Below are 21,863 nucleotides of genomic sequence, written 5' to 3'. Positions count from 1 at the left end.
ATCCATCATCATGGCAGCCTCTTCCAGGGCAGCACGCCAAATTCCTGTGGGATCGCACATCCGTGCCGCGCGGTCGGCACTCTACCTGAGCAAATTGCCTGCAGGGAGTTCACACTTCTTCTTTTTTTTGGTCGAATTTACGTCATCTTTGACGTACGACACAGCCATTCAATTAAGTAATAATAATACATTAATGTGTTGTTAGTTGTTGTTGGGGTATTTGCCAAGTACATTTGTACCTAGAATTTGTCACTCTGCATTTAACCCATCCTATCTATTAGGAGCAGTCGGGATCAGCAAGACACCCAGGGAACAGTCTCTTGCTCAAGGACACTTCAACACTAAGAAAGAAAGAGTCTGGGAACACAGCGGGAACCATCCGGGTCCCAAGAGGCCACTCTACCTCCTGAGCCACGGCAGTGGGACTTAGGCAAATGTGAGCCGTATTCAGATGGTCGGAGAAGAAGAAACCTGCATGCTATACCACAGTTGTAAAACAAAGGAAAGCCGCCCCAGACCTCCGCTCTGGCAAACCATTCAGCCAACCACATAAACGCAGAGCTTCTGAACATGGGAGATGCTGCTGAACATGGGAGATGCTGCTGAACATGGGAGATGATGTTGAAGTTTGATCGATAGATCAGCCTTCAGTGTACACGAAGCACATTCCGATTTTGGCTGTTTGTTAAGTGCTGATCGCCGGGTACATTACCTTCACACTTGTCACCAGAGTAACCCGGAGCGCATGTGCAGTTGTACAGTCCATCGCTGGTATATTCACAGATCTGCTGCTTTTCACAATCCTCCCCTTCACAGGATACTGAAGTCAGAAAAGCACAAATGGCTGTTAGTATAGGCACAGATACAATCATATTTGGTATGAAGACACCCAAAATAAAGCAGCATACACGATAGGGCCTGAATTCAATTCAGCTCGCAGCACTTAATACTTGCGTTTACCTGTTTGATTTTCCGCTCGGCTGGAATTCACCTGAAGCGCCACCAGCTCTGAGAGAGATAGAGAGAGGAAAACAGTCTCATGTGAGCCTTATTCAGACGGTCGGAGAGGAGGGAACCTGCATGTACTATACCACAGTCGTAAAACAAAGGAAAGCCGCCCCAGACCTCCGCTCTGGCGAACCATTTAAGCCAACCACATAAACGCCGTGCTTCTGAACATGGGAGATGCCACGAAAACCTCTCAGCCAACATAATGGGTTAGTCAAACAAGAACTCCTAGCCACAGTCACCCATTTCACTCCCAGACGAGTGAAATGGACGAGAGAAGTTTAGTTAGGTTTGTCTTTTTGCCTTTCTCACCAAAGAATAAAAGGAGGAAAAAAAGTATATTACAGGAAGCAAAACAAAGGGTTGTGGGTTCTGTATACATTTTCTATCCAAAACTAGTTTTTCCCCCATAACACAAGGATAAATCAAAAGTAAAAGTGTAAACCGGTGCCCTTTGGTGGAATTTGACCAAAGCTGCTGAGGTCACCTGTCTCACAGTGGGTTCCGATGAAGGCGTCAGCAGGACAAATACAGGTGTAGTTGTTCACCTGATCCACGCATTCTCCACCGTTCAGACAGGGCTGTGATTCACATTCGTCTATGTCTGGAGGATTCACATGCAAAAAAAGTAACACACACACACACACACACACACACACACACACACACACACACACACACACACACAGACACACACACACACACACACACACACACACACACACACACACACACACACACACACACACACACACACACACACACACACACACACACACGTCAAGTCAAATGGATGCATCAATGGGGATGTCCTGATAGAAATACATCCACAGTAGATCTGGTTTCACATAGAGGGCTTCCCATCCATCTTCACAGGGAACAGGGAGGTGTTGTCTATGGATTGATATCATAAAGGACACTGAGCAGGATTAGAGCTTCCAACTTCCCTCTTGCAGGCATCAGGTTTCAGTGACCAGGTGTCTGGTATTAAGCGTAATCCGGTCTCATGTCGAGACAAGGATTCAGTTAACCACGCAGGGCCCAATAATCTAATTCCCTGGCGGGATCGAGTTTCGCCGGCAACCAATCGCGTGGCGCTCTGAACGCTACATTAGGAAAAGTCTTTTTCTTTGGGAGGACCGACCGGCCTGGCTTTAGTGAACTTTCCCGGCGCGGGCCATCTCTAAACTTTGTGACCCGAGGAAAAAAAGCTGTTTGCAAATCAATTCGACCGTAACCCCCCTTTGGAGCCATTCCTCCAGGTTGACTGGGAAACTCTCTGCGGACGAAGACATCTGCCGAAAAGGCAGTGTTTAATGCGGAAAGCAGCAGGAAAGGTTTCCTTTCAGAGAGAGATGCCCACTCCTCGCCACCGGGACCTGTGGGAGAAGGGCCCACTCACCTGTTTCACACAGGGCACCGGTGTAGCCTGGCTCACACACGCAGGTGAACGTGCCAACACCTTGCACACACACCGCATTGTTGACGCAGGGGCTTCCTCTGCACTCGTCAATGTCTGCAACAACACGCAAACACACAGAGACAGACACAGTCGTGGAATATTTACTCAGCTGATTAATATATCCGCCACACTGCTCCCCTCACTCTGCAAATATGCGCTGCTGGCTGTGAAAGGTATTAGAGAAGGTTTGATACATCTCCACAGGCTGGACTGTGGGAACGGGCCGAGGCAGTGGTGGAAGAAGTACTCTGATATTTTTTTTTACTAAAGTAAAGGTAGCAATCCCACGAGTCAAAGTCCAGAATTCCTCATTTTACATAAGTACTTAGATTAGCAATGGAAACGTACTCAAATATTTTTTTTAATTGGAGATCTACATCTACATCACTTTGGGACACGCTCTGAGTTTGTAGATCAGCTATTTTCAGATTGTAGATGAGCTATTTCCGAATAGCTGAAGTATAAATAGGGCTTAGTTTTCAAATAATTGTAGTGGACAAAAAAAGTATTAGTATAAATATATATATTTTTAAAATTGTTATTTAAGTACAGTACTTGAGTAAATGTACTTAATTACTTTCCACCACTGGGCCCAGGTTGCAGGCACAGCAGTTCCAGACCAGGCCAGACCAAGACATTCTTAAGATGGTTATTGCGGAAACTCCTTTTTAGCCAAAACACTTGATATTCATCTTTTCCCCCCACAAACAGGACACAGTTAATATCAGAAGTTGTTAAAAAGACAAGAAAATTGTTATAGATTATTCTTAATGATAAATAAAAATAAAATATTTAAAGGAAAAAGAAAACAATTGCAAAAACGTTACATATGTGGACCGATAAGATAACATTTAAATGAGAACAATCTGAACCCACTTAAATGATCAACTTGAATGTTTTTTGTATAAATACATATTTTCTCTCCCATATCTTGTAACTGAATCAAGCTATGTTTTTTTCTCCCCATTTTGACTTTGGGTCACTGAGGATAAATTAACAGATGCTTTTGCTTAGTCTTGGAATTTGATGGGTTTTATAAATAGTTTTTGACTTTGTTACAAATCATGTGCGGGTTTATGACTAGATGGGGTTGGTTTATTTTCATATTTGTCCCTTCCCACATGTCGGTCATGAGGTTACGGATGTCGTTTTGGACCACTTTGCATCGTTCATTCAAAAATAATCTCTGTTGGTTTTCTCCTCATTTTAACTATCGCTAATGTCCTGTCAACCATCTGCAAGGGGGGAACATTGCCAACACAATTTTATTCCCTTTGTTGAGCAATTTCCACATTGAGAATTTCACAGACAACTACAACTTCTTGACAGTTCAAAAAGAGCCCTGCCCTAGTGGTCACAAGAATAATAACAATAACACAATTTGTGGACAGATGGACGGACAGACTGACTGACAAAGCGATTATTACAGGGCTCCCGCATTTCATGTGGGGCCCCAATAAGTGTGTGGGAATCCAAATCCGGTAAGGGAAACCCTAGTAGAATGGATGCTTACAGTACTCTATGAGTGCATGTAGGCTACTGTAGTATTTATCTTTCAGATTTCATCGAATTAATTCTCTAATTAAACTGGGATATAGCATGGGTTACCTGTTTCACACAGATGTCCGGTGTATCCAGGTGGACACTGACAAACAAAGTCATTGATCAGGTCTTTACAGGTCCCTCCATTTTGGCAAGGATGTGAGGCACACTCATTTACATCTACAAGAGAAGGAGAAACACAAAGGAAGTAGTAATGGCTGCTCTTTAAGCAGAAACAACACGATAATGAACTGTCCAAGGAGAGCGCCGCAGATTGGCGGGGACCTGATACGTGGATTACAAGCAGATGTGACTAAAGGAAATATCCTATCAGGATGTCCCTTGGCAAGCCAGGTGAAATTCAGCTTTTACAAGCTGACATCCTTTTTTCCTGGCTGATCGGGGCAGTGGAGGGCTGTGTGTGTGTGTCTGTGTGTGTGTGTGGGGTCATCCAGGGTATACAGGGGTGTCAAGTAAACATGAGAGAGCGTGATGGCGGCGAGGTCATTCGTAATAGCTGACAAGGGTTTGATTTGTAAAAACAAACCAGAGGGAGGGAGATTTTCTTAACCACTTTAAGTCCTATGCACTTCTTCGTAACGACAAATAGCGGAACTAGCTGATCTTCAAGCGGGGACCTCATACGTGGATTACAAGCAGATGTGACTTGCTTGTAGACTGTCGCCATATTGACAAATTACGACAAATTTGACCAAAATAGGAATGCCTGGGTTAATTTGCTTGACATAATTTTTTGTTAAATTATTTATTGTGATAGTCAAACATCAAGATCAAGCATATCAGACAGTCTACAAAAGGAAATGCATGCATTTAATTCAGTCTGACCAGAAGCAGAGATAAAACAATAAAAAATGATGATGGATTCCTCCCATCCCCCCTAGGAAATCCAACTTAATATATATCAAGCTCCCCCAAATTAATATGTATTTGGCCGCAGGCTCCCGTCTGAAAATATGTTTTGCCATATACAAGATTTGTGTTGTTAAAATGTGTTGCATTTTTCAGATTCTTTCAAGATTCTTTTGAAAATAGATGCTATATTAACACATTTTGCTTGGGAGTCAGGATCCCCTGGAACACCCCCAAGGACCCCCACTTTTTGAGAACCAGTGCTGTAACTGACCTATCTGGCATATTCGTCCTGTGAAGCCAGCCAAGCAGGAGCAGGTAAAGGAAGGGTTGCCTGTGATGCAGTCATCGATGCATTGACCCCCGTTCAGACATGGTCGAAGGTGAGGACACACAGATGCTGTAAACAGAGGATAATAGCCTAATAAATAGCAGGCCTGTCACAATTATTACATAATCACCTGACAGCAGATATATTAGAGCTGATCACAATTATGTTGCATTATTATGAAAACGGTTTCCATTGATTTGTATAAAAACAGCTGGATGAAACAAACAGAAATGTCATATTCTCTTCATTATTTCCATGTCATTTTCCACGCTGACACGTCACCTTGTTGCGCCCAGAAATTAAGGTCAACACGTTAGTGTTCCTTGCCCGGAATCTATACCCAGCCAGCGAGAAGTATGACTGCTGTGGCTGTGGATGACAAGCATATGGCCTGTTTTGGCCATATAATAGTACATTGGTTATTTTTGATTACTGGTACCTGTCATTGTCAGCTGCTTCTTTGTATATGTCAGTAATAGGCTTTTTGAATGTAAGCTATGGCAGTAGAGTATGAAAAAACATGACCAGCATCAATTTAGGTAGACATATACACTGTTTGCTGGACCACAAATGGTAAGAATGTTATTTAGATAGAAGTTGTTTAGACAGATGCTAGGTATACTTGGTATCCTAGTTACTTTGAAGCACTAAATTGTTTTCTTTGCACTGACTCCACTTATATGACTATTTACCCTGTCCTTTGTTAGCTAGGGTTCATTCTAAGGGCAATCGGGTGGCGCAGGGGTAAAGTTCCGGTCTGGTCTAGGGGTTTGAATCCTCTGCGGTGCCTCTGGCTTGGCTGAGCGTCCATACGAACGAACACAATCGGCCATGTTGGGGGGAGGGAAACCAGGCAGGGAGGGTGATCTTTGCTGCATTATCAACTCCTACAGACTGTCGGCGGGAGTTGTTGAACGGGAGGAGTAGGACGGAGGTGTTACAGCTTCTCGGTGGGGGCTCCTCACTTGTAGATGAGTCAGTGGGGAATAAAAGCAGTGGCAACACATAAATGTGTGGGGAAGACTTAATTGGCATAACAATTAAGAAAAAACAATTTTCGGAGAAAAAGGAGGCAAACATTTTTGGCTACTGTAAGTCGCTCTGCGTGATTGCGTATTAATTAGGGGTGGGACGATATGGGTACCTCACGATACGATATATATCACGATATTAGGCCCACGATAACAATATATATCACGATATTCGACGATGTTCGATATATTGCGATATCACGATATTTGATATATATTGCAAGAAATATATCACGATATATCACGATATCTGAAAATATCGATATATTGCGATATCACGATATATTGCATGAAAATTCACCAACGATATATCACGATAGTCCTTGTATTCAATTCATAAACACATAAAATAGCACCAAACAGTTCAAAATCATCATTACACAAATACAGAGTAGGAAAAACAACGTATCACAAACTAAAAAAAATAAATAAAAAAAATTAATATCGATATTTTTCGGCAGTGTATCGATTATTTATCGCGGGAGAAAGTATCGCGATATATCGATATATCGTCCCACCCCTAGTATTAATGCCTACATTTTTTTTTGTAATGAAGAATCCAAGATGAAATGGTATCAAGATGGCAAAAATAAACGGCAACACTTGAGTGTCCATTCTCTTGGATGCAGGTCTCACCAGAGGCGTTGCAGCCGCCCACTTCAACGTGGGCGTCGTCGATTCTGAAGACCCATCTGCCCGGGTAGCCCACGTTGGTGGTTCCCTCCACATCCACCACGTCGTCGGTGCGAGAGCCAGGAATGTTGAAATAGCGCTTCCCGTCGCCGGCATTGAAACCTGCCTGGGAGGAGAGGAGAGGCGAGACAGGACATCACAAACCATCACTGGAGTTGCTGTTTGAAGACATGATCAGAGACTATGCTTAAAGTAATACTAGGTAACTTTTTCAACAAAACTAAAGTTAAATTGTATATCTTTTGTGAGTGGCAAATGTTTCACAACACCCACTCCATGAATTTCACCCCCGAAAGCCTTTTATAAACTATTTTCTATTGAAACGGTGGTTAGGTTAGCCATTCCCGCGAAAATGACGCCATCCGGCCGGAAAACGGAAACGGAAATGCACCGGTTTCCTGTTTGGCCAGGAACTACCACACCGGTTTCCTGTTTGGCCAGGAACTACCGCGCTAATAACAAAAAGGAATCTCACGCTGTTTTTAAGAGATTGTAGGATTTGAAGATCGAAAAACAACAGAAAAAGAAAACACAGCTCACGGTAACTAAAGCTCCACTGGCTAAGAGACAATTAAAAGAACGCTTTTTGAAACAAATGGAATTCTGGGTAACGCAGGAATAAACGAACGGCCTGCAGTGACGGTGATGACCAGCAGAGGCTGCTAAAAATCGTTATTTGTGGACCTGCATTGTATTACTTTAATGTTTCTCATTAGAAGCTGATTTATTTCAGATTTGGACGATTCAGAATGGTGCATTGATTGGACAGTGCAATGTTTCTTTGCTCGTTCGTTTGATTACATTTGTAACTATTTGCTCTTGTTTTATCTCTTCGTTTATTTATTTTTTACTTTTTTTTTTTACCACTTAAGCCTTACATACTGGGGCGACTTGATAGCCAAGTGGTTAGTGTGCATACCACATAGGCTCTAATATAATGCCTGACAGCCCAAAATACCCCCGGTCAAACTATACCCAGGGTTAAAGTGGGCTAGCCTGTTTTATACACCGTCCAGGGTATATTCTGGGCTAGTCCAGTTTATACCCCATGGTATAAAACAGGCTAGCCTAGGAGTTACCCCTGTAGCCCAGACTATAGGGCATAGCAGTGGCGGCCATTTTGTGGTGCCATAGATAGAAACCCCATTCATTTTTTCCCATAGAGATTTCTGAAAATATTTATATAAATTATTTTAAGCCCAGGCTCCTGGTGAATCATGACCATAAAACATTTGACTGGACTAGCCCAGAATATACCCTGGGGTATAAAACAGGCAAGCCCACTTAACCCCGGGTATAGTTTGGCCGGGGGTATACAGTATATATTGGGCTGTTACACCTGCTCAATTCCCGGCCAGCTGGATTATTTGCTGCATGCCCCTGCCCTACTCTCCCTTTGTGTTTCCTGTCTCTCTCCACTGAAACTATCAAATAAAGACTCAAAAAAGCTCAGAAAATAACAAAAAAATACAAATAAAACTATACTCGACTATACTTCATCGTGTGACAAATAGCGAAAATACCGATCTACAAGCTCATACCATGTCGCACCGTGACAAAATCGCAAATATTTTTGCCTATCATGACATACCTAAAATAGGGACACGAGAGTTAATGTAGTTTAATCTCTTTGATTATTTATTTTCTCTTTTCTTATTTATGGTAAGCTTGGCGCCATTGTAAATGAGAATCTTGACCTTGCCTGAACCCTGATGTCGCTCAGGGTTAAATAGGGCGTAATGACTGTCACATGGTGGTTTAGAGTATCTAAGGGAATAGCCAGGTGATGTTACCTGTGCTGCGATCCCGCCCAGCCCAGCTGGGTCTCCTCCGCTGCTGGCATGCATGCCCGTGGTCCACGTGATGTTATGATACTGGAAGATAGTGAAGGAAAGATCTCCATCTGTGATGAGCACCACCTGGAAAGTATTCACCTAAATGCAAAGGAACAGGTATCTTTTTAACTTATTATCCTCCATTACAATTGCTTACAATGCACTATTGATATAATGTTGATATTAAAGCGATGTTGAACTAGAACGTTGGGTTTTATATAGCTACCTGGCCATGATATAAGTCAAATATTGTTTATCATCTTTTTCTGTTGCTTCTGTGCTCTGTGAGCGAGGAACCAGGAGTGGTGATTCTCTTCACTCTCATTGCATGGTAAAAGAGGTCTCACAAATCACACTTTTAGCTCAAAAACAAATGCAAACAAAGCACGGTATAAAAATATTACTCATACTTAAGTTTGGGAAAGTGAAATGGCTGTATTCATGTTATATTACCTTTCTTTGGTGTAACAAAAATCAAGTCACCATTATCAGTTTAACACAAACACAGATGACACCACTGAAATAGGTGAAAAGTACACAGAACACACAGAAAACAGACGCACCAAATAAAGATGATATAAGAAGATAATATTTGGAATAATATCATAGCCTGGTAGCAATACAAGTCCATGGTTCTGCCAAAGTTCATCATGGCTGTAAGGTTTGGTGTTAATGTCCAGTGGTTTTCAGCACTGGACCTGGGAATGAACTGTTTATGCTGGACTTCATTCTACACATACTGTAACCACACAAAGGCAATCAACCCCATCGATAATTTAACCCTGAAAATGTAAAGATGGATCCATAAGTGTCTAACGCTGGGAACCCACCAAAAAGTGTAGCTCACACGCTACAGTCGCTACTGGGCCAAACCTGGCCCTGTCTGGGACCACTTTTTTTTTGCCTCGAGCGGGAAAAAAAATCACATGCACGAGCAGAGCGTCCGTGCACGGCCAGTGAAAACGGCTACATTCATTAAAGGAGGAGTTCACCCCAAAAATGACTTATTTTCTATCAATTGCACACCCCATGAAGCCTTGAATTCATGGATTTATTTTTGTTTTTGTGGCATTCCTAAGCCAATAATTTGATGACCAGGTGTGTATCGGGTAGGAGACACAAATAATCTACTTTGTGTCTCCTACCGGATACATTAGCCGGCAGGAGACGGGAATCAAATTATTGGCTTAGGAATGCCACAAAAACAAAAATAAATCAATGGATTCAAGGCTTCATGGGGTGTGCAATTGATAGACAATAAGTCATTTTTTGGGTGAACTACTCCTTTAACATGGAGCAGAAGAAAATCAGCGTCCGTGCACTTATGCTTGCGCGCCTGGTGAGTTCCTAGCACAAGTCTCTGGGACCAGAGCCAGAACCACTGCAGTAGGCCTGGATTTGACAAAGGAAATTCCTAGTCAACTAATAGTCGCCAATTGTCTATGAATTGAATACCAAGGACCCCAATGGAAACAAGACCGCGAGGACATTTTTGGACTGACCTTTTAGACAAAGTATTATAAATGTAATTGTGATGTAAATTTTTTTTTGCCAAATAAAATATTCAATCAATCAATCAAATAGTCGTAAGATTTGTCGACTAACCGATTAGTTCCTCCTATAAATAATTGTGCAATAACCATTCTAAGTCTGTTCTTTATCAATTTGTCAATGGCTATTAGGGTAGAAGTCAATATGAATTTCTGTTCAATGTGAATGTAACATATATTTTAACTAGCTCATACTGCCCAGGACACTTGTGCAGCCCTAACCCATGAATCTATTTTATAGCTTCAGATCTTTGTCATGGAAGTTGCAGAGCAATTAGCACATTGCAGCTCTTTCACAGCTGTCATAACAGTAACATTGTAATAGGAGAAACTGTAATATGAAGTGTCAAAGTATAGCTACCGGTGTGACAGAGTTGCCGCCAAAGAAAGTAACTTGGTGCCACGTAGAGACGAGTGTCCATGTGGCTGTGAAATTGGGTAAGTCTGAGAAGTAGGTCCTGATGTCATCTGTGGCCCTCTTCAGGATGAAGGGATTTGTACTCTCTCTGTAGTACACTTTCCCTGCACGGCGGTTATCCACATCAGCCCAGAACGGTGCCACAACCCTCCGGTCTCCGGCGATTGGGAAAGCAACTGGCGTGAACTGAGACACTTCCCTCAGGAAAGACACCAGACCATTGTTGTTTACCTGAGAGGGAGATAGCAGAGAATCAGATGGTACAGTCAGTTAGTTTGTCTCTGTACATTAATGCACCCACTCAAAGTAATTGACTTTACCCATCACCCATTACCTTCCTCTAGCACCACCATTACGACTTTCAAATAAACAAATTGGGGGTGTCCGGGCACCTAGGCTCCAATGTAGCCTGACAAGGCGTCGCAGGTTCGAGTCCAGATACCAACGGCCTTTGCTGCGTGTCATTCCCCATCTCTCTCTCCCCGTTTACTGTCTACCGACTGTACTATCAATAAAGTCATAAAAAGCCCAAAAATAAATCATTTAAAACAACAAAATAAATGATCAAACAAACAAACTGGGGTGAGCTTTAGGCCTTGGTCGGAAGTCTGCACTGCACTGTATTGCATTCTTGTTATACGTCTGTAGTAGCCTATGATTTATTGTTTTTGTTTTTCAAACATGCCACATTAAAGTGAAACATCACAGACAATTTAGTGCAGCTTGGTGGTCCCACCAGGGAGTGCTCTGACTGCATAATTGCGAAGTCATTTATTCAAATCTGACCGAGTGCCTGTGTTGCACATGTAACCTTTTGACCCTTTCCGAACTCCTGTCCAATAAAACGGAAATGGCTTCAAAATATTCTTTAAAAAAGTAGTACATCAAAATGTATTTCTAATCATGAAATGGCAGAAGTGAAAGCCCTGTCATCTGCGCTGCTGAGGAGGTCGAGGCGAAGCCAGGCAGGCAGAGTTCCTCTGACCTTGGGGAGCAAACATCAGCACAGGGCAGTGGGCGCTCCCATAACGGATGTTTGCACTTCCCATGTAGCGAACAGATGCAAGCTTTATTCTGTCAAATGACAGCAGCTGCGAAAACCCCGCTCCTTCTACTCACACACCTGCATGCTCGTCACACCAGGACGGGCGTTCAACTGTCTTTAAAAATCCTCAGACACATGCCAATACTAAAGTAACCAAAAGGCTGAACCCAGTTCGCTCTTGTCCACATATCTCCGCAGTGAGAAATGCGTAGTCAGCCCTGCGGTTACAGCACGTGTTGAAAATCAAGAAGTATCAACTTCCTGTTAGAATTTAAACATTTATTTGACGCTTTTATCCACACAGCATTTCACAATGAATGTAACTGTAGGTTAAAGTTGATTTTGAAGATTTCTCACATTACACGCATCTAGCAGTAAATTATGATTGCAAAAGTGAAAGCCACAGCACCCAGACAATTATATGCTACAAATATCCCTTTGTATGAACCTAAAGTGTCCAATGTGTGCATGTATAACTCAAGTGAAGAAATATCAGAAAAAGTAGGTTTTAACCAAGAACAGAGCAAAGCCAGAGAGAGGGCAATCAAATAAGTTCAGTTCACACAGAGAAGATGGTGACTGTGGTATAACCCTTGGTTTAACCACATGAACCCATAGCGTCCCTAATATTAGGGCATGTCATAATAGACAATTTTGCTATTAAGTTAATGAAATGCCACCCCGTTTTTTCAATGCAAAATGCCAACATGGCCGCCGTGTGAATATGGTCTATAGCCGGATATTTCGGCAAAAATAGGTGAATATTATTTCGCAAAAATAAGCAAACATTTGCTGAAAAATCCTTTGCTTTAAAATCATGTATGACAAATTTCTATAGAACCCAGGATGTTTTTTTTTCTCTTCTTTTTTTAACGTTTTGTTTATTAATTTTTGTTCTTTTACATACTCACAGGTAATACAGTAATTACTGAAGCAAGTAAACAGAGTATCTCCAAAAGGTCAAAATTATTAAGTAACAGGATAGACAGATCTCGAGTAAGAAAAAAATATAAATTGAATAGGATATAAACAGCAAAACAAAACAACAACAAAACAGACAACACATATAAAAGAAAACAACAACAGACAACAAAACAAATACACAACATAAAATCTCCAATAACATGTATATAGAAAACAGTCCATGGTCTATAAACGTTACATTGAGTTAAGCACATGTATGTTCATTGAAAGCAGTTGTACATGTCAGTGAGGTGACAAGCAGGTATACACCAAGGGTTTATCACACAACAGATTGGCTACTGCCAAATATGCAGGTTACAGATTCATTCAGGTTCCGTTGGGGGCTCAAGTGCAAGATTATCAACGTGCGATAGAAAAGGCTGCCATGCCTTATAGAATTTTGAGATAGAGCCACGCAATGTGTACTTAATTTTTTCAAATTTTAAAAAGTACAGTATATCACAAATCCAGCGGGAATGGGAGGGTGGATATATTTTCTTCCAATGGGTCAAAATAAGGCGTCTCGCCAACAGAGTCACAAAAGCAACAAAGTCTTAGAACCCAGGATTTTAAAACAAACCCTATGAGCAAGATTCTGTATTCATAAACAGAGTCAATAACATAACTTGGCCAAATGGAGATGCGTTTGTATTGCAATGTTTTAACAATTCACCAATAAAGCTTATTAGTGTGACAACCATCCCCAATGGGGGTGTTATGCTAGAGGTCATGCTAACAACTTTCTGCTAGCCAAGGGAACAAACAAAACATTTACTGTTGCACAAGACAGCAGTAAAGTTCAGCAAATTCAGCTGCAAAGTTTAATTTAAAGTACATCAACAAACTACAAAAACAAAAGATATATTACATTGTACTTTGAGTAATGAAAAACACAATATCTCTTACCACAAATCTTTTACATTAGTGATGTTAGTCTCTGACCTTGTGACTGCAAATTTTGCTATCAACATTTTTTAAGAGCGCCCCCTAATTTGGAAGATAAGTACTGCAACAACCAACCCCAGTGCACAACTAGGGATAGAGCGCACCCACGGCCACTACTATACAGTCAACACCGCCTTTTACCGTCAGGACGACGGTACACAGTACCACAGTTGCAAGCTCAGGCTCAGAGAGCATTTGTCCCCACAAGTATAGGACTTCTGAACAAACAGGCCCGGTCTCAGTGCTGCACATAATGTGTAATGTGATATATGATATATGCCTCTCGAACTATGACTGGTAGCTTATTCTATTTTCCTCTCTGTAAGAGAGGAAATTGTCAATGTATTGTGTGATCTGTCTATGCATCATGCAGTTGTTTATGTATGTACTGTGATTTTTGTGTCCTGATGGCTGCTTGGTGCAAAATGAATTTCCGCAAGGACAAATAAAGCATCTATCTATCTAACTAACTAACTAACCCACACATTGTACAGCATTGTGTAGCTGCAACTGCTCTGGTCATTTAATTGATTATTTAGTATTTTAGATAACATGGTAATCCAAGTGTAGCCTGCTGTATCAGAGAGGTCAGTAAGAAGACAGAGCGGCCTGTCTCTGTGAACGAGAGAGGAAGGCTGTTGGGCCATGTGAAAGGCTTTCATTCATGGAGTCATTCCTGCTTATCATCAGCAGGTGCAGACGCTGCCACCCGTGCCACCTATCCCGTTTCTGCTAATCGCCGGTGCGAACCTTGCCTTTCCGTCCTCGGAGGTAGGGGGGCACTGGTGATGTGACGGTGACAAAGCAACGTCAGAGTGGTCAGGCTTTGCTTCCCCTCACGCGTATGGAAACCATAATTTCTGGGACTTCGCTGTAAAAACAGCAGAGGAAGTTTTGTTTGGCCCTGCACGGGGGCTCAGTTAATTGCCCAACCGCAGCCTTCCCTTCTGCATCAGCGCGATGTGGTGAGAACGTGGCCTATGTGGAGAGAGAGAGATGACGGTCTGCAGGGGCAGCGGCCCCGGGGTCGACCGGACGGAGCTCTGTTTGATCCATCCGGGAGAACAAGAGAAAGGGTTGGATGAATGGCACAGGAGGGGACGGACGGAGAACAAGCTTCACACACCCACTAATGAGGGACCTGCGGTGGCAGCGGTCTGGAAGCCACCCATCTCACAGCGAAATTAGTGCAGGAAATCATGCTGAACACCAAAAAGACTTTATACTCCAATACCGGAATACATTTAGTCGCCTAATCCAATCTCTGTTCGCATCTGGAACTGTTTAAAGAAGTCTATTCCTTCCTGGTTGAGGATTCATATTAAATATGGGCCTATTTTGACATGGTCACGACCTGAAGGGGAGTTAAAATAATTCCTCTATGACTGAACTTGGCAACTTATCCTTTTAGTTATATGATCACATGCCTTTTCGTTTCCTCTGTGGATTTACTCTGGGTGTATCGCTCTAATCAGCAATCAGACCTTTTCACCAGGCTCTAACTAGTACAGACATTTAGTGAGGGGCGGTTTATGTATTACATTTATGTGAGAGCGTGTGGGCTCAGCACTGTCTTGTGTTATGCTGTAATATGACCAAGGTCAGGCTCACATGGGAGAGGTACCATCAATCAGCCTTGTAAAGCCTCAGCTGTACTCGCTTGCACGTCGCGTCGTGCACCGAAAATATGCGATCTATAAGCTCACAACGGGTCGCAGCACGATCCACAGCGCGATCTGCTATTTTTGGTAGTATAAATTAGTATAAATCAGCTGTAAGAAGCATCTCTCTCTCTCTCTATATCTCTCTTTCTCACACACACACACACACCCACACTCTCGCTCTCTTTTACTCTCAACGGTGCCACTTGACTCTTCTAACACCCTTGTTATTTTTGGGGAATTCTTTGCCGGATATATGCCGGGTTTTTCTTGGGTGGTTTTTTTCTTCGGGGCCAAGTAATTTATGGACAAAAATAAACTTTCATCTGGGAAAAGTCAGGCCAAAGCAAACCGCTAAATGAAAAAGGTACCCGAGGATCAGCTCAGGAAAACATTAGCCGTTCCTTGTCAAAAAAACGAGGTTTCGCAGCCGCTGTCTAACAATGTGATGAAATCCAGTTAAGTATCTGCGCTGTGAACTGTGCACTTGGACTTTGAACCCAGGTCACCTGTGCCCCCCCCCCCAAATAGTTTAACCACTTAAGCCCTATTTCTACAAGCTACACGGGCCGTTCACACAGGACACGGTCAGGTGGCAACTGCCATTGACATCAATGGAGAGTGGTTTGCTGCTTGATGGGCCATTCACACAGTACGCGGTCACGTCACAGATCGTCTATTTTCGGCATTAGTTTCTTAATAAATACATTCATAAATGAATGCCCAAAATTGGGATGCCAGGGTCAGTGGTTAATGTTGACATTAGTCCCTTATCTAGAACAATGTGGCATTATTCTGGGACAACCATCATAAAACATGCTTGTCATGCTATAGAAACTATACAACCTAGTTCACTATAGATATAATAATAATAGATTTAATAGGCTATATCAACAATCAGTCCCTGTTTAAGATTCATCCGGACATTTCTCCAAGCATATTATGTAAGTTAGGATTACTTAATACTTCTGTATTTCAGCATTAAATGAAATGCACATAGGTACTGCTGCACACGCACACACATGCACGCACACACATACACGCACGTGCATGCGCACGCGCGCGCGCACGCACGCACGCACGCACGCACGCACGCACGCACGCACGCACGCACGCACGCACGCACGCACGCACGCACGCACACACACACACACACACACACACACACACACACACACACACACACACACACACAGAGGCTCATATAATGTACACTACACCAAGCCATTCATAGTTGTTTCCAAAGCCTGAAGTTGCGCAAACTGGAGCTGAAGTTCTTAAAAAGAGCAGATGAGCATTAGCAGATGTTACAAATCTGTGAGCAGAGCAGTTAGAGTTTGTCCTTGGCATTATTCTTCCCCAAACCTATTTGAGTTCCTCTAATAGTTGACTTCATAACACAGGCAAGCAGAACCTTACCCCATAAATATTATTGGATTAATTATATACAGTATGTTATACCATGTAAGTGAGTTTTGTTTTGTTTTGTTTTTTACTTTTTTTCTGCCACAATAAATGTTTTTTGAGAGCATGACCGTTGTGTGGAGGTTGTTATTAAAGGGTTATCTGCCTCCAGTAAATAACTTAGATTTTAACAATCTTCTCTGACATCTGCTTTTAAAGTTGTGGACTTATGTGTCCTCTCGAACCTTGGACCTTCTCCGCTACGTTGTTAACAACAGCCATCCGCAAGATTAGTTAATCCGTTATTTGCATTGTTTGGAAGCCCCTAAGACACTTTGCAGATGCATCTGTCTTCTGTTAAAGGGATTTGGTCGCCTCTCTGATAAAGCAGCTGGTCCGGTCTGCAGGGAAGACCTTCACCTTGTTATCTGAGTCATGGGAGGAGAGGGACCCTTTGTGAGGGGGGGGGGGGACCCTAGTAATGTGAAAACTCCCAGACACAAACAAAGGGACAGCCTGATTAGGTTGGAGTGGGACTGGAGTGGGAGCTATAGGTGTGTGAGCGCTGTGTTTATACTGGTGTGATACTAGAAACCATGACTGTCCCAACGTCTGGAAGAGCTTTTTCGGTTCAATGACATTTGTGTGGAACGGTTAGCATTTCAAAGGCACACCAGCCAACGATAAGAAGACAGCAACGTTTGGTTTGTCCTGGAGGAAACGAGAGGGTTAAGGGTTTTAACGGGAGCTGCGGTGAGGGGTTTCACGGAAATACTTTCAAGCACATGGAGTGCTAAACAGAGTCAGTTATGATAATACCATGAGACAACATTCACGAACCGCCTAAAAGCTGCTTGGTTCTACAGCTTCCATGTGGCAGTGGCCCAAAGGCTTGGAATGAACTCCTGGGAGAAACTATCCATATGAATTTGCCCCTTAGTGTTCACTGAAATATCACCTGCTCAGCGCAGCTCGCTCTCTTGTGGCAGAGGTCGCCATGTGGCTCGCTTGGTTTACAGCAGATGTTTAATGGATTCAGGTGAAGCATTTAAAACGAGCGTGACTGTAATTTTCAAGTGCCTGCCACAGTCTTTTATGTCTTTGGTGGATACAGAGTTACAGCCTGGTCTATCTGACTCTAAATTACTTGTGCTTCATGTGTAACAGCATATCACTTCACCACTTACACAGCACATTGTAGTGTGAATGACTCAGATCCTTATCAAAGCCCTAGTAATCTAATCTGAGATCAACAGCGCAACCTCTGTTGACATCCATCTTGTCTTGTCTGGCTTCACCATTGTCTTCCAGTGTTATTGTAGGATAATAGATGTGTTATTATAGGATAACACACTACATGAGTCTGGATTCATTGCAACACTCATAATGAAAACACTCCCAAAATACCCGGGTGTAGCTATTTGTGCTGCCACAATGGAAGATATATAATGGTCAAAACAAAGGCGTGATCAACTGTGATATCAATATATAATAATATATAGTGTCAATTATGTTATTGTGTATTTAATATGCACTTGTGTGTGTGTGTGTGTGTGTGCCAGTCACACACACACACACACACACACACACACACACACACAATGTGTGGGTCTGTGATATCTCTGCATCGAGACACTGATCTCACTCAACCACAGTCTGGATGCTCAGATTAGCAAGGTGAACTTTGAACTTGCCGATTGTTGCCATGGTGTCTCAGCCTCTTCTGTCAGGGTTTGAGGAGACCGAAAGTGGGCGGGGTCTCCTGGAGGAGAGGGAGGTGGAGGGGGTGGGGCCAGGGAGGGGATAACCACAACAGGTGGTGTTGATTTAAAGGGGCTCTGTCTTCCCATGTGCTGGAACTGAACCCCATACATGACAAAGGCAGATCAAAGTGGGTTTCACTGTGGTGCGCGAAAATCCCTGTCAAACCATTCAGCTTCCTCCCAAGAGCTCTTCCTCTCTCTCTCTCCCATCTTCTCCCTCTCCCTCGTCTCTCTCTCACTCTCTACCCCCTGCCTACATCTCTCTCTCTCCCCCCCTCCTCTCTCTCTCTCTCTCTCTCTCTCTCTCTCTCTCTCTCTCTCTCTCTCTCTCCAGTGTGCATATTTCCCCCCTGCTCTGAACTCAAACAGAACAGCTCACAGATGCTCCACAGCAGTTATAACACAAACTGTCATTTCCTCATTACAGCTCTTTGTAGACTTACAACAGGGGCTCACCAACACGTTTAGACTAATAATGTTCTCTCTCTCTCTCTCTCTCTCTCTCTCTCTCTCTCTCTCTCTCTCTCTCTCTCTCTCAATTCAAAAGGGCTTTATTGGCATGAGAAAACACGCGTTTACATTGCCAAATCAAAAGTGGAACACCCCCCCCCCCCTCTCTCTCTCTAAAATAAGCTCTCGAGCTTTTGACAGATGTTGTGTACAAATATGTTCAAGTATTTATTGGCTATGCATTTTTTGTCAATAAAAATGTAAATCAATCACACGCTAGTCTCTCTGTATGGGGGTGAGGAGGGTCACCTCAAAGCGAGGGAGGGGAGCTCAATGATGGAGAGTGAAGAAGATGTCACACAGTGGTGTAAAGTAACTAAGTACATGTACTCAAGTACTATACTTAAGTACAATTTTGAGGTATTTTTACTTTCTTCAGTATTTACAATTTTCCATACTCCACTACATCTCAGAGGCAAATATTGTGCTTTTACTCCACTACAATCATTTGAAAACGTTTAGTTACTAGTTGGTAGGCCTATAGTTACTTATAGATTTTATTATTATTACAAAACAAACGTGCATTAACCACTTCAGCACTATTTAAACATTGGCTGTTTTAAAATAGCCGATCTACAAGCTCACAACCCATGACATGTTGTGAGCTTGTAGATCGGCTATTTTCAAAAGATTTGAATACATTTAATACATTTGAAACCTGTGAAATGGGACATTCGGTACTTTTGGGTACTAGTGTATTTGTGATGCCACACTACACTTTTGTACTTTTACTCAAGTACATTTTGAATTCTGGAGTTTTACTTGTTACAGAGTTATAGAGTATACATTGCAGAATTGATACTTTTATTTAAGTAAAACATTAGAGTACTTTTACCACCACTGGTTCTAATAGGAATCACGCCGTGTCAGTCAGTTGGACAGGACTGCCAAGTGAGCACATGTGCGCGTCGGCTCATGCATCCACATCCACAACTCTACCAGGCTACAGCACAGTGTTGCCAGGTTAAGTGAGAGCAATAAGTAACCAGGTCTAGGAACACAAGCCCAAAAGAGGCAACTTAGGCCACATGAGCACTTTAAATCATCGGCTATTTGAAAATAGCCAATCTACAAGCTAAAAACGTAGCTTGTAGCTTTCAAAAGAATCTTGAAATAGAATGTGGAATATTTGGAATATTTTTTAAACATTCTATCAACACAAATCTGGCATAAAATATTTTCAGATGGGGTTAGGGACAAATTAAATATACTAATTTGGGGGTCCATGACATGAAAATAATATGTGAGAAGTGAGAACCACTGGTTTAAATAATAATTTAAAAAATGTGGAAGCAAGCCTAAATAAGTACACGTTAGAAACCAGACCAAAAAAAAAAACGCAACCCACAAGTACCAATATTTCCAGGCAACTTTAAAAAAAATAAAAATAAGGCCAAAGTAGCTTATAATAAGCCGACATGGCAACCCTGTCCACAACTCTACTACTAGACTACAGCAGCATCTCTGGCGCAACTTGTCGCACGCGAATGAATGAACGCGTCCCCCCGCTGGTCGGTCCGTACTTACGTAGAGTCCCGTGTGTCTATCGCCGAAGAACGGGAAAGCGACGGCGATCTCCACCAGCCCGGAGCCTCCGTCGTCCTGTGCGACGGTCAGCGTGTCCCCCTGGTCCCGGCCGAACGGGTAGAAGTCCCCCAGGGGCACGGCAGGTGCCACCCGGTCCAGGGAGAGCAGCAGCAGGGTGCAGAGGCAGGGCAGCAGGGCTCGCAGCACCAACACCATGGCCTCAGACACCCAGAGAGAGATGGAGCTGACAGCTATAGGCACTGTGTGGTGCACAGGGGAGGGAGGAGCACGCACACGCACCACCACGCACACACACACCTGAGGCAGCAGCAGTAGCAGGGCAGAGCAGGACTGAACAGGACAGGACACCTTTCTCTCTCTCATCCACGGCAACCCCTGCCGAATCCTCGTCTGTATTCTCCTTGTCTGTCTTCTATGTGGCCCTCAGTAGTGAGTCTGAGGCAGGGGAATACTGGAGATCCCTTGCATTCTGCTTGCTGCCTGGGTGCTGCTGCTCCCCGTGTCTCTCACACATGAAATGAGGGAGGGAATGAAAAAAAAAAGTGGGGGGAGCAGAGAGAGTGATTCGTGATTTTTTTTTTTTTTTTTTTTTTAACAATCCAGCGATTTGGTCCCTGATGGCTAGCTTTTAGAAATATCCTCAATAAAAGCTCTACTATTCTGCCTGCCAAAGGAGTTCTTTCACTTTCTGGCCCCACCTCCCCCGTAGGGATTCACTACCTTGCATAATTAGCCACTTCCAGCCAATGGCCTCCGCCGGGCTGGTAACTGGATCGGCACTGGGCGGAGCTATGATAATCAAAGGGCTGCTTTAAAGAACCTCTGTGACAAGGCTTCCCCCTTCTCTCCTGCAGTGTTGCCATGTCTGCTTATTATAAGCGACTTTGAGCTTGTTTTTCAGTAAAGTTGCTTGTAAATATTGGTAGTTTGCGGGTTGCGGTTTTTTGGGCTTGTTTCTAAAAGTGTACTTGCTTGTTTAGGCTTGCCTCAAAATTTTTATTATTATTATTTAAACCAGTGGTTCTCAAATATTTTTCATGAAAATGTTTTGTTCCAGGGAGCATTTGTGTTGTTAGAATGTTGGGAATAAAATTCCAAATGTTCCACATTTTATTGCAGGAGTTTTTAAAAATAGCATATCTACAAGCTCACAACGCGTCGCTAGGTTTAAAGTGCTCATATGTTGCTTCATTTGGGCTTGTTTTCCTAGACCTAGTTGGCTTGCTTATTTCTCTCACAAAATCAGGCAACGCTACTTCTCTCCTCCGAAAAACCCTGACAGAG

General features: G+C 42.9%; 1 protein-coding gene across 1 annotated transcript in view; it reads right to left on the bottom strand.

Annotated features, from left to right (window-relative positions):
- sned1 (sushi, nidogen and EGF-like domains 1) overlaps positions 1 to 21,155 on the bottom strand; it is a 45,663-nt gene extending 24,508 nt beyond the window's left edge. Inside the window, exons 1-10 of the mRNA XM_080431380.1 lie at positions 20,559 to 21,155; positions 10,684 to 10,971; positions 8,731 to 8,871; positions 6,881 to 7,043; positions 5,157 to 5,282; positions 4,079 to 4,192; positions 2,411 to 2,524; positions 1,496 to 1,612; positions 961 to 1,008; positions 713 to 820 (exon numbers count right to left, since the gene is read on the bottom strand). Of these exons, the coding sequence (XP_080287506.1) occupies positions 713 to 820; positions 961 to 1,008; positions 1,496 to 1,612; positions 2,411 to 2,524; positions 4,079 to 4,192; positions 5,157 to 5,282; positions 6,881 to 7,043; positions 8,731 to 8,871; positions 10,684 to 10,971; positions 20,559 to 20,942 (1,603 nt within the window). The 5' untranslated portion in view covers positions 20,943 to 21,155. The remainder of the gene's footprint in view (positions 1 to 712; positions 821 to 960; positions 1,009 to 1,495; positions 1,613 to 2,410; positions 2,525 to 4,078; positions 4,193 to 5,156; positions 5,283 to 6,880; positions 7,044 to 8,730; positions 8,872 to 10,683; positions 10,972 to 20,558) is intronic.
- Between the last annotated feature and the right edge of the window lie 708 nt (positions 21,156 to 21,863).

This window comes from Gymnoscopelus braueri (genome assembly GCF_963280865.1).
Source record: "Gymnoscopelus braueri genome assembly, chromosome: 6".
In the NCBI taxonomy this organism is placed as follows: Eukaryota; Metazoa; Chordata; class Actinopteri; order Myctophiformes; family Myctophidae; genus Gymnoscopelus; species Gymnoscopelus braueri.
The sequence above is the reverse complement of the archived record's forward strand: the minus strand, read 5'-3'. Positions and strand labels throughout refer to the sequence as shown.